This window comes from Trifolium pratense, linkage group LG2, assembly GCF_020283565.1.
Source record: "Trifolium pratense cultivar HEN17-A07 linkage group LG2, ARS_RC_1.1, whole genome shotgun sequence".
Classification (NCBI taxonomy): Eukaryota; Viridiplantae; Streptophyta; class Magnoliopsida; order Fabales; family Fabaceae; genus Trifolium; species Trifolium pratense.
This window is the reverse complement of record NC_060060.1, coordinates 73,583,331-73,601,333: the sequence shown is the minus strand read 5'-3', so window position 1 is coordinate 73,601,333 and position 18,003 is coordinate 73,583,331. Positions and strand designations below refer to the sequence as shown.

The 18,003-nt window shown below is 31.6% G+C and overlaps 1 protein-coding gene across 4 annotated transcripts; it reads right to left on the bottom strand.

Annotated features, from left to right (window-relative positions):
* Positions 1-1,442: 1,442 nt before the first annotated feature.
* LOC123911295 (protein argonaute 4-like) lies at positions 1,443-8,881 on the bottom strand. 4 transcript variants are annotated; one of them, XM_045962697.1, is made up of 23 exons: positions 8,572-8,881; positions 7,173-7,451; positions 6,864-7,069; positions 6,541-6,762; positions 6,288-6,424; positions 6,107-6,204; positions 5,934-6,031; positions 5,659-5,812; positions 5,436-5,552; positions 5,246-5,353; positions 5,093-5,155; positions 4,878-4,991; positions 4,631-4,796; positions 4,431-4,543; positions 4,103-4,240; positions 3,832-3,962; positions 3,541-3,606; positions 3,179-3,242; positions 2,985-3,096; positions 2,828-2,901; positions 2,209-2,303; positions 2,083-2,114; positions 1,443-1,972 (listed from the first exon to the last, which is right to left on the bottom strand). In XM_045962697.1, exons 2-23 carry the CDS (start codon positions 7,446-7,448, stop codon positions 1,797-1,799), a joined length of 2,760 nt encoding a protein of 919 aa, XP_045818653.1. In that variant the 5' UTR covers positions 7,449-7,451; positions 8,572-8,881; the 3' UTR covers positions 1,443-1,796. The 4 variants fall into 4 exon arrangements, with proteins under 4 accessions (XP_045818653.1, XP_045818651.1, XP_045818652.1 ...); XM_045962695.1 differs by having other exon boundaries at positions 8,576-8,650; XM_045962696.1 differs by having other exon boundaries at positions 8,550-8,630.
* Between the last annotated feature and the right edge of the window lie 9,122 nt (positions 8,882-18,003).

Sequence of the window (18,003 nt, the reverse complement as noted above, 5' to 3'; positions counted from 1 at the left end):
GTAGAAGGTTCTCATGATAGTTGGTGCCTCTGTCTTTGTTTTTTAGTGGTATGTGATTAAGTTGTTTGAGCATTTGTAGTGTATGATTTAAACATAGTTTTAATTGTGGGTTTTTTTTCATTTTTTATTTAACAACAAATAATGAAGAAAAAAAATTCAAAAGAAAGTCAGGTTCAAAACACCCATCAACTTCTAATTCTTCTAATTCTCATGCACTTGATGAATGTAGAAGCATAAAATTGGATCCATACATGGAAAAAAAATTGGGATTTGATTTTGAAATGCTTCCTAAAGAATGAGATGCAAAATAGGGTAATGGTTAACTGATTCTTTAGTTACATAGAGATATGTTTTTATTGAGATTTAAAATGAAAAAATCTTTCGATATTTCCCAAAGATATCAGGTGTAGAGAATATTTCTTTTGATAATTTGAGGGTATTTATCCACCAACCAATAAGAACAAGTCACATAAATAAATATACATGTGATATCCACAATTAACTTTTAACCAAATTTTATTTAATCAAATTAATATGACTTGTTTTCTTGGCTAAATACGCTCAAATTATCAAAGGACAATGTAGAAAAAATCATATATATTTAAGGCTACAAATTAAAAATCATATATATTCAAGATTTCTGGCTCCGTCACTAGTTGTAAGCATTTTCAGTAGTCCAAAAACTATGAAGAAGCATATTAATGTATGTTTTTTAATTACTTATATTTACTATGCAGAGTTAGTAAATTCTAATATTCTAATTCCGTGAGTAATGAATGAAAGCTTGTAGTACAATTGTTCTTAATTTTTATACAATCATTGATTTACACTAATTAAGAATTTTATTACTAACTATTTATAACTCAAGATATCAAACAGATTTATATTTAGCTACTAAAAAGCAAATAGATTTATATTATATAATTTCAATGATAATGAAAGTCTTGTTTAGTAAAATGATTAAACAAAACTAAATCATATTTTATTTTAAGAGTAATTAAAAACATCAGCTTTGATTACTAAGCAAAGCCCCCATACACTAGTTAAGCATGTTAAAATATCACTAGTTAAGCATGTTAAAATATAAATTTTGTTTCAAAATACGTACATTCAAAGCCTCAAAAATACAAAAACCGGTCTTTTCAATATAAATTTTTTTATTTATTTTCTTTTTAGGTATGCTTAAGTACCCCGGGACACCCTTGAGCAAAAGACCCCTAATAAAAAGAAATAGAAAGATGCAATAGGTGGGACTTGAAAATGTGAGTACTCACTTATAAGAAAACAAGGAATGCTATTAGCACAAAATCCCCTCTACCTACCATCACAAGCCAAGTCCTTGATTTTTATAAGTAAACTCGGCTCATTTGTTAATGTGCATGATTTTGAGGATCAATTCTACGCAACACACCCCATAAACATTAAATATTGCAACTCCAACATTAACTTAAAATCCATAACAATAACATTATATATAGCAACATGAAGTCATAGGTAGAACACCATAAACACAAGCCTACGGCTATCACAAAACATATAAAAGGCTAGAGATATGTGAAAGCTTTTGCTGAAAGCTTTCACATATAAATAGCACGGTTCACAAGCCTACGGCTATCGCAAAACATATAAAAAGGCTAGAGATATGTGAAAGCTTTCACATATAAATAGCAAGGTTCACAAGCCTAGTCTTCAAAATCAAGTTCACACGATTTAACTAGGTTCATAAGTTCGGTTGGAAGTTATATATACACATAATTCTGTCATCATTTGTCTCCAGAGAAGCAGGCTTATAAGCCTCAGCAGAAAAACATAGAGTTTGCTACGTTGTCCTGCAATTTTGGGAGCTGAGGGACAGGTACAGCTCCTGCAGCACTTAGCCCACCATGGCTTGAGGATGTCTCAGATTTATCCTCGAATTTCATGAACTGTCCCAACTGAGTTGCAGCCAAGTGTGCATAGCATATAGGTGCAACTGCAGAGAAAGAAAAATATAATTTGTAGTTAAGTTTCAACTTTCAATCATGAATTAGAAGATAGCAATACCAATCTATCCAGATAAATAAATGCTGTGTAAGAACTTACCAACTGAAATAGCTGTGGTGCTCCTCTGGTAACTGTGATATCACAAATAATTAACTTAGATTGATCTTAAATAAATCATTAAAATATCAGTCTAATGCAATCAAATAGATCCAAAGTTCCACTTACACATATGATAGAGAATGAACAAGCTCCTGAAGTTCATCAGGGGAGAAACCAATCTCATCAAGCAGCACATGGTAGTGAGTAGGCCTGCTGGTGCCCTGAGAACAATAATTAAAAGGGGAAAAATGAAATGAATTCTTATACCAATAACCAAGATGTAATAGAAGATTAATTTCATCCATGTGTCATGGCATTTCAATGCAACATAAAGTAAATCCAGCTAAAAAAAATGCAAGAACGTATGATGGAAATGAAACATTCTGAAACAACAAACCAAGATGATATAGGTATAACTGTCATGAGGTTTAAGATTGTTCCAAAACAACATTTCATTGTTACTAGATTTAGAGGCAAGTAAACATCAGCTTTTTTTTTCCAAAAGGAGGAACAATTGTTCCCTACTAGTAGATCTTCAAACAGAAAAAAGAAAACAGCACCTTTTCTTTACCAGCAACATACCGGTGGAACTTCAAATGTACAAAAAAAGGAGAACTAAAACAGAACTCGTGCACAATTTAGACCAAAAACATACATGATATCGACATAAGCCACAATTATAATGAATATTAGAAAAATAATACAAGCTATATCAACAAAATTATTTAGGGAAATGGATACTCACTATCATCCCAGCATGAGCACAGAGGTAGAAATCATAATTTCTTGGATGACATATTTTGTTATCAATAACAGTTCCTGTAAAGCAACATGTTAATAAAAACAATAAAAAGTGTGTAAAAAAATACCATGATCTATCTGAATATTCTCAAAACACTTGCCAGGTGGGACATTGTCAGGAGAATTGGTCTGGAAGAATCTTGTGTGGTGGTTCTTCTGAGCAACAATGACCACAAATTTGGGGTTCCATTTTTCATCAAGAAATTTGCACGCCTATTAAGTTCAAAGTAAATATTAGTCCTTATAACTGAAATGTATACTATGTAAATAGCATATACTTGAACAGCTAATGAACCTCGATGATCTGGTCAAGTTCGATATTCAGGACTTGATTGAATTGGGATTCGCTAACACCGTCCCTATTGATAAAAATAAAAAACACCATGTTCAGGTCCATCAGAAAAGAATATGAGCATTCAGAATAATATAAGCATGTTTGAACAAAACCAGATGTGGTTTTGCGGAAAATCAATACATAAACAAACAAGATAATAGTATCTTTGTCAAAAAAGATAATAGTAACGATAAACCACATTGGAAATCACAATAATAATAATTCATCAGTATCAAATCAAATTAATTTCTTTTAAACATTTACACTTAAAACAACCAAATTGAAAACAATCAACAGCAGCAATGTGCTTACAGAAAACATACCTGAAAATGATAATGTTATCTGGTTTTCTCTTGCCAGAACTATTATAGAAATCGAGTAAGAGTTCCCTGCAGTTGATGAAAACATCAGGCTAAACAGTCCTTTAATATATATATACACCATCAGGGAAGAAAATTGTCTTTGAAAATACAACTGTCAATCGAAGCTTAAGATAGATGCTTTAAAAGGACAAAAGAAATGCCCCAAAATAGAGTATGGTCTGATAATCAAGCGCCAGCTATGAGAGAGAAAACCTTAATGGTTATTAAACAGTCATGTATAAATAAAATTACCTTATGATGCCTTCATCCTCGGTATCTGATACTTTCTTGAACAAATTATCTATCATTTCAACTTTTGCAGACTGTGTGCGGACACAAGCTCTATATTTTGAAATCAGAGGCCACTGTCTAGAGCTAACAACCTACAAGTGCATGATTAGCATTAAGCATGCATGTTATTGCACAGGAAACAATTAGATATCCACAAGACTCAACTCCATTGCATGCATTCCACAAACAAACTATATTCACCGAGAACACACAAAACCCTAATATCACTTACAGCCGCAATTGAAGGAATATCAGTCTGCCCTGGTGAGCCATGTGATACATCCATTCCTAGAATGAGAGTGGGTGCTTTGGAAACAATAGGAAGAGAAGGAGTACTTTCAACACCCAACAATGAGTTCAACCCACCAAGCTGCAGGACAATAAATAAATTATATACATAAAATGTCCTGATATAATTGAAAAGACAATGAAAATCAAACCGGTCTTATTCAAGAAGTGGGGGAAGAGTTCAGATATGGCAATGATACTACAAACAATATATCTACATGTAGAGTGTAACCCAAAAATTTTGACCGTAATACAAAACTGTAACTATATACCTTGGCATTGATCTTCAACATAATATTGCCCAGATACTGATCATTGACTCTTAGAGGACACATGCACTGATTAACGATTCCATAATCAGCAAGATTCTTCTTTTTCCATGGACCTTGTATGACAAAGAATAATTTTCATCTAGTGCAATGGAAAATTGCTTTGGCATATACATAAGATACAATAACATCAAATCACTAACCATAAATATCACAGTTTTTTCGATCAGGAAGCAAACAGAGAAGGAACTGAGGAGCCCCAGGAAGTTTAGACTGAATATCCTCAAACATCTTCTCCACTCTAACCATTGGTGGGGCACGTCTAAACTGAGGATTTTCTTCGAACACATCAAAAGGTGGGTCAATCATCTGCAAAGGTTAAAGAAGAAACAATTTAGTTAAACTAGAACATTCATGCGCCAGTTAATAATATGCAATAGTAGAACTTACAATTCCTTTCATATTTCCAATTCTAATGATATCCCTCACAAGTCCTCGCACATCACATCGTGCAGAAAAGTTAGCCACGGCCCATTTCTCTATCTTTGTAGGCTGCACAAATTTCTGGAGAAGCATTTAAGTGATTAGAAATTATAACCTGAGTCAGTATTGTCTTTAGCTGGGTCATATAACAGGTGTTCTCGTGTGAGAAATGAAATGAATACCTTGTTGTTGAAGTTCCATCTTCCGTTTCTTGGATTGAAATCTTCACCATTTCCAAACTTCAACTATTGAAATTAAGATTTAATAATCAGTTTCCAAGCATAACACATAAATAAGCACTGTCATGACCGGTTGACGACTAATAAAAAATATACCCTGGGAGCAGGCAAAACACGTCCCTCCACTTGAGTAAAGCCTGTGCTTATAGAAATTCCACAACTTCGTAGCAGAGGTTCAGCACCATAGTTGCTGGTTTTAAGCGCCTTGAACAAAAATACTAGTTAGATCCCTTAAGCCATGATGTATGGATGCCAATATCACTTAAAACTAGGCAAGAAAACTTACATCCGACAAAATTGTCATCCTCTCTTTTGGCTTCTGTCTGGATTTCTCCACCAAGGACGCCCTTTGAAGGGTAGACAGAGCTTTTGTATATCGTTGTAACGATACCAATTCACACAGCTATAAGAGTGAAGATGAACAAAGGGAGTGTTAACAAGAAAACATGCAATTAAGATCGCTGTGAAAAAAATAAAATACATGACAGAAGTGTAAAACTGAAATTCACCTCAATCGGGAAATATGTCGGTCGCTTAGGCCTGCCAACATTAATACATGGAAGATCAGCAGAGTAGCGCAGATCTATCTTCCGGACATTAGTAAAATAGTCCAAAACAGTCATTTCTTCAGTACCATCCCCATCCCTTTTCTTCAAAGTAAAACTGCAAAATAAAAATCTTTATAAGAAAACTGAATTCTCATCATGTAAAAAAACCTGCAACTATAATGCAGCACATACAAAAAACCAACAATATCAAAATTGAAGGGAAAGAAAAGAAATACGTAAGCTCTTTGCATGGGACTTCACTGAGTCCACAAATTTTAAACTCTTGATTGGATGGATGAGTTTTAACCCTCAGATTTTTTAGTGTCCTTTTGGCCTGTTTAAGGAAGCAAGTAAAAGATCAGACAAGGTCAATGAATGATGTTAAACTGTATTAAGCAAATTAGCGTACCTTTGTCCAGTCAAGACCAAAAGGATCTCTCACATTTTGATTGGAAATTAAGAAATCCACCACAGGGCCAGGTTGAATTATCATAGTAGTTGAGACATCTAGATAATTTTGAAGATTGTGGAAAGTTAGATAACAAGCAATGCTATAAATAAGAAGGTTGAATATGGGATAAAGATTGAACCTATGTTAAGAGATAGCCCGCTTTGTGTAGCTCTAAAACTTGAATGGAATCCTCTACAGCCTAGAACACCACCCCCCACATCAGCAAAATTCTTGGGATCATTGTGGAAGAAATTCTGGCGCACAAGTAGGCAGCCCCTGTAACAGACAGTGTAAAGTTAAAAATGTCGAAGTGTTATAATGCAACATATACATATATACAAAAATGAAAAAATCACAATAGTTATAGCAGGATATTTAAAAAAATCACTTACTGCTTGGCAGCATGTTGCCTCAATATGATATCAAGAACTCTAACAGCTTCTTGGAAATTCTCCGTTTCCTGTCCGCGTAATGCATTGGCAATGGCATACATAGGAACTTTAGTAGCAAAGCTAATCTCAACTTTAAATGTCTTTGCATGGTACGGGCGTCGCACCCTCTTTTTGTCACTCTCATTGTCCCCATTAGCATCAGGACTACGATTGCCATTATTTCTACAAAAATGAAAGAAGAAGAAAATTAATACAGCTGAAACAATAATATATGAAAACTAATTCAAGGGCCAGCACAACAACCCTATGATGAGAATTTCTACCTGTTAGATGTAACATCCTCTAGAACAATTTCAAACTCAAGTTTGTTTTGAGGAAGAGAGCCGATAGTAAACAGACTTTTCTCCCCGTCATAAGCAAATTGCTTGCCATTCAAGTCAGAAGCATATGTCTCCTGCACCCTATCCATTATCTTCCTTCCGACACCCTTAGCTTCCACAGGGCTTCCATCTTCATAAGCAAAAGACACCTATTACATACCAACAGAAGAAAAAAGTTAAGTATGAGTAAGGAGCTTAAACACAAACATAAATACATACAATGCCAAATCACAAGAGATGTGAGGGACATACACTGTACTGGAAAAAAAATCCATCATTGTTACCAATATTAACATTGAAGTGATTAGTTAAAAGAGGTATCTTATTTCCTTTTGATCCCAGACCACGTCTGGCTATTGGAAGTCGGGTAATTTTTTTCTTCACAGGTTCAGGAGGGGCTGGGATCACCTCCTCTGCTTTGAGAGGTACCACATCTGAGGGGACAACTGGAGGTGGCGGAGGCAAAGACTCCTCCGTCCCATTTCCATTTGTCCCATTTCCATTTGTGTCAGCGTCAAACGAATCCATATCCTATAGATAAAATGCCACAAGGGAAAATCAGGAAAACAGGAAACATATACAGCTAAAACACGTCCACCAGTTAAAATCACATGAGCCCAAAAGGGAAAAACAAATACGTATATAATATAACTAGTTTCATGACTCTAGAATACCAAGATTGCAACAAAAAACAGGTAAATGCTCTTGTACTGTGATAAAGTAACAAGTGTAAACATTCAATATTAAGAATGCACTTGAAAATATCAAAGAATGGCCTTTCAACAACAACCTCACCAAATCAAATTATGGGAAAATCCCCCTATTTTGGGTAAATACCAAAACCCTAAAAACATGTTAAACCAATCAGTACTAATCTAGAAGAAAATGGAATAGCAAAAGACATAACCAAAATCAGAAAGTAGGTAAATTACACAAACAAGGAAGTACAAACGTTTTATCCGTATATGGTAAATTACTGAAACCAAACCACTACTCAGATATGCAAAGTACGGTCACCACTACTCAAACACAGTACCAAACAAAAACAGAAAACCAGCACTGCAACAACAAAAAATCAACTAATAAAAAATAAATAAAAACAAAAGTAAAACACCCCATATGCTAAACAACAACCAGTACAGTGTAACGAGTAGCCAAAACAGTTAAAAAATCACAAAAAAAAAAAAAAAAAACCTACAATAAACAGCAAAAACAACCACCTCACAAATCATTTTTCTTCCAAATAAACAGCAAAAATTGCAAGATCGAAGTCAGACACATGCATGCAGCAACAACAACAACCTCACAAACCCAGATTAAAAAAAAGGGTAAAATGGTAAAATTTCATTTTCATGGAAAAAGATGAAAGAAATTCATCCAACAGTAGAACGAAGCTAAAACAAAATGAATCTTTCACAAAAATCAGAACACAGAACAGTAATGTAGCATGCATAACAAGAAAACCACACAAAAACATAAAAATCCATTTTCGCAAAAAAATAAACAAAACAAAACAAAATTTCAGTTATGAGTTTAGTGACCTTGAAATGAAACGGCTGAAAAATAAAAGTTTGTAACAATATCTGAGAAATAAAGAAACCCTAATTTTACATAGAGAGAAAATAGTACCAAAAAACCGCACAGTACTTACTTACTGAGCTTCTTCAGAATGATGGTGTTGTGATGTGTTGTTGTGCTGTGTCAACGCTCTCATCTCACTATTAAAAGGTGTGATGTGATTTAATTGCATTAAGTGGAGTTATTGTTCCCTACGGTGCGTTTCAGTGCGGTGTGGAATTGTGAACCGGTGATTTTATTAGTGGGATTATATGGACGGGTGAGATTTAATCCGGGGTGTTGTGAAGAACGAGGTACAGTTCGCACGCTTGTGATGGGTAAGTGCAAGTGTTGGTGACTGCGCACGAAGTGCCTCTTGGGGTGCGTAACGGAAATGACGGACCAGTCCAAGGATTCGGTTTAGTTCCATTTGAATAAAGTCCAAAAATAATGAAAGAAAAAAATTGTAAATTTTTAGTTGGGGAAGGAAGACATATAAGATCATTTGATTAAAAAATACATGTTTGAAAATAGTTTTTCCAAAATAACTTATTGCTTATTTTGGGGAGCTTATAACTTATTTTTCAAATGTTATTTAAAATTTTAATACATATATTTTTTTTGGCAATAGGTTATAAGTTTGTTTTGATAGCTTACCAGTTATTAGTCATTAATTATAAATTATAAGCTATCAGACATTCGCTATTTTTAATAAATAGAAAAGTGTCTTTTTTACGTCTATGAATTTGTGGTTAAACTATCTAACATAAAATATATTTGGAGATTAAATTAACTATTTAAAAACATATTTGACGATAGGGGGAGAAATAAAAAAATTATTTGTGGACATCTTTGTTATTTTGATATTATTGTGTCAGCAAAATACTTTTTTTTTTACTACCAGCAAAATACATTTTTAAAGACTATAAATAATAATTTTTCTAAAAATAAATTAAGAAAAGAAAAAAATGGATAACCTATTATAACATGGACCAACTGTAATACTCAAACCCATTATTTAAGTAATTCTACCTTTATAAATCTTTTTCAAAATACGCGGCGGAAAATCAAAGTTTATTATTATAAAAGTCATGGTTCGAGCATTACACTCTTCAATCAAAATAATACTAATGTAATTAATTAGTAAAAACAATGTTTATACAAAATAATCTTATTTATCGAAAGATACAGTTTTTACAAATAAATATCAAAAGTTATAAAGACTCTATAGTCTAAATACAACCATTTTCCCTGTGTCACAATCAGAGCAGAGCTTCACAAACGACTCGACATCGAATACCACAAAACCTGTAAATCTGAACCCCCAACGGTCCAGCACATAACACATAAAAGAGAGTTAGACAACATACTCAAAATATACAAGTGTAAGTAAATGGTACTTAAACACTTCTTCATAAAAACATGCATAATCATACATTATACATATACATCACCATCATTCATGCATATTCATATATCATGCATATTCTTCATTTATCACGTCTAATTAGGAGTTACAACCTAATTGTTCTCACACTTCACTTGTAAGCATAAATCATTAATCTCATTCAATTATAAGCTACGAAAGGTTATAACCAAATATCAATCATAATTCACAAGATATTGAAGCCAATTACATTTAAAAATCATCGGACAATCAACACATACATCAAGTCTAACACACATAGACAATTATCACAAACTCCAAACATATGTGTCACATATCAAATATCAAATAATGTACACATATCCTAATGCAATCTAATGCCACAATCTTCATGCTATGTCCCCTAGACATATTTAATGCATGTGGTACCATCGTCTTTATTAGAGTATCCCACCTCTAATATTCGTCTTTATCGGATAAATATAATCTGATATCCGTCTTTATTGGAATATCCAATATACATCAACAATTCATGAATGCATGTATGTAATTCATGAATTCACACTCACACAATTAGCAATTTGCTCGTCATTTATAATGTGGAACACTATCCGACATTTCGTCTTTATTAAGATAACACTATACCTTAATATACGTCTTTATCGAATAACATAATTCGATATACTTCTTTATTAGAATAACATACTCTAATATTCGTCTTTATTAAGTTGATTAACACCTTAATATACTTCTTTCATATTTAAACAAACATCATCAACAACAATTATATTACACAAATATAATCAACAATTCATCACAATACAATTAATCATGGTTATAGACACCTAATTGTATGTTAGAATACCCTAATCACATGTTACAAGTGCCAAAATGCACTTAAAACGATTATCAAAAAGTTGTTGTCACAGTGTTGTTCGCTGAGCGAAGGCTTAGCGAGCCGTAGCGAACCTGCCCTGTTCGCTGAGCGAAGGCCTAGCGAGCCGTAGCGAACCACACCAGTGGAACTCATGCTCATGGCGAGCTGTAGCGAGCCGTAGCGAAGACCTCCTGTCAGGAATGCTCAAAACATGCGATTTTCGCTTCAAATCACCCAAAAATCCCATTTTTCATGTTATAAACCCCAAATGAGTTTGTATTCAAGTGCAACAAACATATCTAAACACAAAAGGACGGTTCATTTCACCGATCTACTAATTTTACTACGAAAAAGTAAAGATTTAACACTTTTACTCAAAACTCTCAAGAAACACAAAGTTCTCGAGTTTAATCATTCATAAACTTCGTTTTTAACCATTAAATTCGTTCATACATCATGATAAGAGCATATTAAACATGTTATGAACCTTAGAATTGATTTCCATTAAGAAAATTCATTCACAACTAAAACGAAAATGGGGTGGAGGAAGTTCGGGTGAGGAGAAATCGACATTCTCCCCTTCCTCGAGTCACCCACGAATATGAAATCTACTCTCTTACCTTAAATCGACGAACTCACGAAGATTGCTCATCGAATCTCTCCTTCAAGCTCTTGCCCTAGCTCCTCTTGCTCTCCCTTCTCTCTAACTCTCCACAAAAACAAGAAAGAATGAGACATTCTCTCTCTAATGGGCTTCATATAGCGCCCCCCCCCACCCTAAGTCCAAGGCCCATTGGGCCTCAAGCCCAATAGCTTGGCCCAACTCGCGTTAACTCTCACTAACTCGCGCGTTAACTAAAATCATCGATAAATAACTTAAAGTTACTATCTCACTTAAAAACCACGTCACCAAATAATTAAACACTTACATAGTGAATAATAAATTTCGGTCGTTACACCAACCAACAAAAATGTGGTCCATAGAGTACGCACCTAAACAACATTGGATGCTCAATTATACTAGGAAGACATGTTAATGCTACTATGTACCACCTTGGTTCATCGTATACAAGTGATCTATCGAATACGAATTTTACAAAATTTATCGTTGATTGAAAATTTATATCATATGAATCGTCCATAAAAAAGTATCAATTTGGACCATTAGATTGAAAATGAATCTTAGTTGGTCTCTTGCATTTGAAAAATATCAATTTGGTTCGTTACATTTCTACCATTTGCATTAGTTAGTCTTTTCTGTCAATTTTGTCACATGACAGACAATTTGCATATGTGGACATACACGTGGACTCTTGGACACACCGACACATATATACTTCAAACGGTGTTAGTGACAAAACTAGTGAAAATGACTAACTAATGCAAATGGTGAAAATGTAAGTTAGTGGCTTTCCACAACCTTATCTTAGATACCTTAAAATTTATTTTGAGCATCATCTATAATCTTTTACAAGTAAAAGGAATGTTGAGTTGCTCACAATCAAGTATTTTGATGATGTGGCACTCTACAAGAAAAGTTTACAATCTCTATTAAAAAACATTTTCATCATCTCCTTTAATTAAATCATTTTAATTTTAATTATCAATATATCAAATTATCAAGTTTACAATCTCTATTAAAAAACTTTTTCATCATCTCCTTTGATTAAATCATTTTAATTTTAATTATCTTTAATTAAATCATTTTAATTTTAATTATCAATATATCAAATTATCACTATATAACTTCTTAAAAGGGACCAACTAACTAAAATGAAAAATTATTAAATTAAAATGGACCAACTAATATATAAGATTTATATAACCACAAAATATTCATGACTATTGGAATTCTTTCAATACTAATACTAATAAAAAAAAGGAATCATTATATTTCAAGCAAGTAAGTCACTTTGATATTCCAAACCTCTTTGATCAATCCCTTAAAGAGCTGAATTTAATAAAAAAAAACGTCTGTCTCTCTTCATTGCAAGTTAATTGGTTCCTAAATGAATTAAAAGGGACCAATATAACCACAAAATATATTCTTTCAATACTAAGAAAGAAAAAAAAAGTGGTATGTGCTATGTATTATGATAGATTTTTCTTTCAAATTCTAGAGCTAGAAAGTGGTATGAGCTAGAAAAACACTTTACTATAAAATGAGAAAGTTTAGTGACTAATAGGTTCACTCTCACTCTTTATAACCACCACCCCACATTCTTTTTCTACTTATTATTTCTAAATCTTAATAATTGATATTTTCACTCAATCTTTGAGTGTATTTCTACCATGGTGCTATGTATTGATATCCAACAATATTCATTTGTACTAATGTTTAGTTTTTGTTCTTCATGTGTAGGTTGAAAGAAATAATTTTTCACTACAATAGAATGTTAATGGATGAAAAAGCCGGTATACTCAATTACTCTTATCAAATTATATTGTTCATTTAAAAGTTATCTTTAAAATATATTTTTTATCATAACAATGATTGTAAGTAAACAATCTTATTTTTCTCATTTATTTATTGATATTGGTTGTTCATTTGTTATCGAGAACATAGAACGTTATATTATTTTAGTCTACTTACTTCAGATCCATGTGATAGAACCAGAGGAAGGAAAAGGTATTTACTAATTTATAAATTTTTTGTTTGAGTCATCATTTACTTTCTCCAAAATAACTCTTAGGTACGTATTCTTCAACTTTTAATAATGTCTTATGTTCTTTTCTTACTTTCCATGTATGCCTTCACTAATTTATTGATTTCTATGGCAGAATATTGACTAAAGTATCTATTGATTTTCATGCATCCTTACGAGAAATTTGTAAAACAAATAGTCACTCATATAAGAATATCTTATCATCTATTGTATATTCAGTTTCACCCTTTTATTATTTATCCATTTTGTATTTCATATTATTCATATATGTTAATCCATATTTTTTATGGTTGGATATCTATTATATTGATCGGCCAAATTATATCTTGAAAATTGACATAACATCTTTTATCTTTTATCTTTTATTAAAAGGAAGCTTGAATTGCTTTTAGGCCTTCTTTGTGATGATGTGGCACCTCTAAGAGAATTTCTTACAAAAGAATATATCAATAATGAAAAATGAAAAATTTAATTAAAAGTGACCAACTAATATTATAAGACCTACAAATTTATATCTCGGTTATGGTTTAGAGAGAGACATAAATGATACTATGACCATCAAATTCTCATGATTGTTGGAATTCTAAAATGAAATTCTCACAAGAAGATATATCAACAAACAATGATGTATTCTTATATTATTTGTCTCAGCTTTCTACTAAATTTGGACTTATAATGATAAATGATAGTATATAATGTAATTGAGAAAAAACTGAATTGCGCCATATTGACATTTTTGCGTCCAACTTTACTAAAAAATTCTCTGATAAAAAAAAAAAATCTTCTTTAGATTTTTTTTTTAATAATATGCAATTTTACTAAAGTTATTGTATAACTATGAATATAATTTCATATTTGATACCGGACTTTTTAGAAAAGAGAATTGATAAATACGAGAACAATAACATGTTTATTATTGGTCCATAGAAGAAAGAATAATTGAAATCAGTTATGAGATTTATTTTATGCTTAATTGCAAATAATTGGAAACATCAATTAATAGTGTGACTTTTGATTATCTGCAAAAGAAACAGCACACTAAAATGAAAAGAATTAAACTTCATGTGTTATTGTGGTTTTTGCATAAAGAGATCTAATTTCTTATGCTATAAATTAACATTTGCATAGTTAATTTGTAAAAATATAATGCAATGATAACTAAACACTCATTACAATTAAATCTTATGACTGTTGGAATGCTTCTCAATGTAACCATGATCCTTATATAACTAATATCTATTCACATGTATCACATACTTTTTGTTTAGTCATGCTCTCTCATTTTTTGTATTTAAATTATTTTGTATGTTTTCTATGTATAGATATTTTAGCAAATTATGTCTATATATATGAATGTTATTCTATTTTCAATATCCATTTTTCATCTTTTTAAGGACTGAAGTTTAAAGATTGCTTTATGCAATAAATGTGGTCATTGCAGTGTGATGATTGTGGAGCACGTCCATTTGATCGGAAGTTTTCATTCTATTTAAACCATGGATTTGGTATGTTTTGTAAAAAAAAAAATGTATGTCTCAACTACATTTGAAATAATTTGAATGTATATGACCTATGCAAAAGTTTAGAAGTTAAAGGTTATAATTTATTTTACGACATATCTATAAGCGAACTTTAAATTGCTCTTATGTCTCATATTTTCTTATTCTTTTTTGACCAATAATACATCGAAGAGGAGCTAAATATACTATTTTAATATCTATCATTTAACTATATGATATTATTATATTTATAACAATTATTATTTTTCATTTATAAAAATATTTTAATTATATATTTAATCGAACCCGTGCAACGCACGGGTTTACCCCTAGTATCTATAATATAACTAGTACGTGTACCCGTGCGATGCATATATCTCGACCATGTTGAAATTTGGTATGTATTTAAAATTTATACAATTTCTTTATTACAAAATTATTGTTCAATAATTATAAATATATACTAATTTATTAACGTGTTCTCGTAATCTTAACTCAGTTGGTAGAGGCATCGCACTAATTTATTGGCATGTGCAGGAGCCAAATTCAAATATGGGACACTCCACTTATTCACATTTAAGGTGAATTTTATAGCCACCAGAAAATTTGACAAAAAACAATAATTTAGTAACGCTTGTATCAAAATTATGATGAATATAAATAGTCGGAATGTAAGTAAATTGAATTGTCAAGAACAGTTTGTTGTTAGCTGGATTATTATAAGAATAGTGATTTATCTAAAAATAAAATAAGAATCAATCGTTAGTTTGTTCAGCGGTGATTGACGCTGAACTTGATAGGGAGGACCACGGTTCAATCCTCGCAACTGCGATCGGAAAGAGCTCGAACCACTTGAAGAAAAAAATAAATAAATAAATAAATAAATAAATAAATAAAGAAAAAATGGATAAACCTATTAAAACATGGACCAACCAACAAAAATGCGGTCCATAGAGTACAGACCTAAACAACATTGGATGCTCAAATTTACAAACAGATATACTATGAAGACATTCTCTAAAATATATTTTTGTGTGTGAGATTTGACACACTATTTACATAGTTTTTTTAACAAACACACTATTTACATTTTATTGTCAAAAATTTAGTATAGGTCTCTCAGCCAAATTGTGTTGGCCTTGCATTCTATTCAGATTTCAGTTTCAGTATGCTTTTTCTAATAGTTGTTGTGATGTGTATCTTCTTTTTTTAGAGTGATTGTTTTTGTTTGACTTTGACATATGCTGAGAATGCTTCTTAGAAACTAAATAAATATTTTATTCACAACCTTATCCTTAGACCGACTGTAATAGTTAGTACCTAGTACTAGTTTTTAAGCATGGCAACCGGCAACTAATAGGTACCTAGCAATTTTTTTGGGACTCATTTACAAAAAGTTATTGGTGTAATATGTTATTATCGAAACACATCTAGAACTTTTTAATAGTTATTTGTTAGTCTATGTTGCATGAGTATTCTATTTTAGACAAAGTACCGATATCGGCTACCAGTACGCGTATGGTATTCTCCCGGTACGTACTGTCGCCATACCTAATTTTTTGTTTTTTGCAATGGGTACCGCGTGGTACATGCGTGGTACACCAATCCAAAAAAACAGTTTTTCTTTCTCCTTTTTCTTTTATTAATTTTTTTATACGAAGATTTAGGTTTTTTATTTGTTTATAATATAAAAGTAGCAACTATTACTAAAAAACAATAACAAAGTAGCCGCTGAAATTATTCACTCATTCATTGAAAATGAATAGGCTCAATTCAAAGAGAGATGAAGATCTAGTTTTTATTCATACCAATCTTTGTCTTCTCTTGAGAAAGAGAAATAGTAATACTTATAATGAAAGTGCAACAAAAATGTGGGATATTTGTAGAAATGAATGAAATTTATTTAATATATAGTTGATATTTTTGAAATTGGTAGTCTTTTTAATGATGATGAAGAGGGAAATAATTGACTCATTTTGAGCTAATTGTTTTTTAATTTCATATTTTGATGTTTCGAACAATTTAAATTACTTTTAAAGTGTGATGTGATATTGTTTATGTTTAATTATTTGTTTTAATAATATAATTTTATTATTTGATATATATAATTATATTAAAAAAAATTATAGGGACGTACTCGTACCTTAATGTTTCTAAAAATAACGTACCCCGTACCGGTACCCGTATCGGATACCGGTACCGTACCCGCACCCGGGCAATATTATTAGGTTAGAGCGATCTAGTGTTTATTAATATTATTATTAAAAAATTATAAATGAGTAGTGTGTACACGAGAAACCCTAAATACTAAAAAATGAAGAGCTTCATTGTGAATCAATGTTTTAAAAACCGGACCGGAGATCGAACCGTTGAGATCACCGGTTCATGGTTCAATCGGTTCAATCGGTTGAACCGTTATTAAATCGGTTGAACCGTATAATAAATAAATAAATAAATATATACTTTTTTTTTGACTAAAAATAAATATATACTTATTAAGAATATATATGAGTAAAAAAAATTACATTACATCTCAATATATTATTTTTAAAGGCCCAATACTTATTTTTTAGCAAAACTTTAGAAGCCCAATACTCTAGCCCAATATGCTTAATATATATATATATATATATCACTCATAAGTTGAGTAACCCTAATTCTTAATCTCTCTAATCTCACATCAGAAAAGCAGCAGCCACACAATATTATTATTTTCATTCTTTACCTTCTTTAACTTCAATTTCTCTAAATTAAGCAAACCAAGGTTCCTTTTCAAATGCACAGATCTATTTTCATTCTTCTCAAACTCATCTCTACCTCTCCTTCTTTCTTCGTAAATACCAACCTCTTTTTCTACTTTTTCAAATACACAGATCTGTTGTTGTTCTTAAGTTGATAATAGTGTATTAAGGGAAAGAGGATTTAGATATTGTTACAATTGCAAGTTTTGCAAAAATAGAGAATAAAAATAAACTTGTATTTAACTGAGAAAAAAGAAAAGAAGTAAAAGATCTGTGTTTTTTCAAATCAAAATCACAACTATTGCAATTTTAATTGATATGGATACTTCCAACTAAAAATCAACAACACAACCATT

Excerpts from the sequence above, each read along its gene's own strand:
- LOC123911295 (XM_045962697.1), bottom strand. The coding sequence starts at position 7,448 with ATGGATTCGTTTGACGCTGACACAAATGGAAATGGGACAAATGGAAAT. Across the intron at positions 3,607-3,831 it reads GAGGATGAAGGCATCATAAG|GGAACTCTTACTCGATTTCT; the intron begins GTAATTTTATTT and ends CATCAACTGCAG. Across the intron at positions 3,243-3,540 it reads GATAACATTATCATTTTCAG|GGACGGTGTTAGCGAATCCC; the intron begins GTATGTTTTCTG and ends TTTTATCAATAG.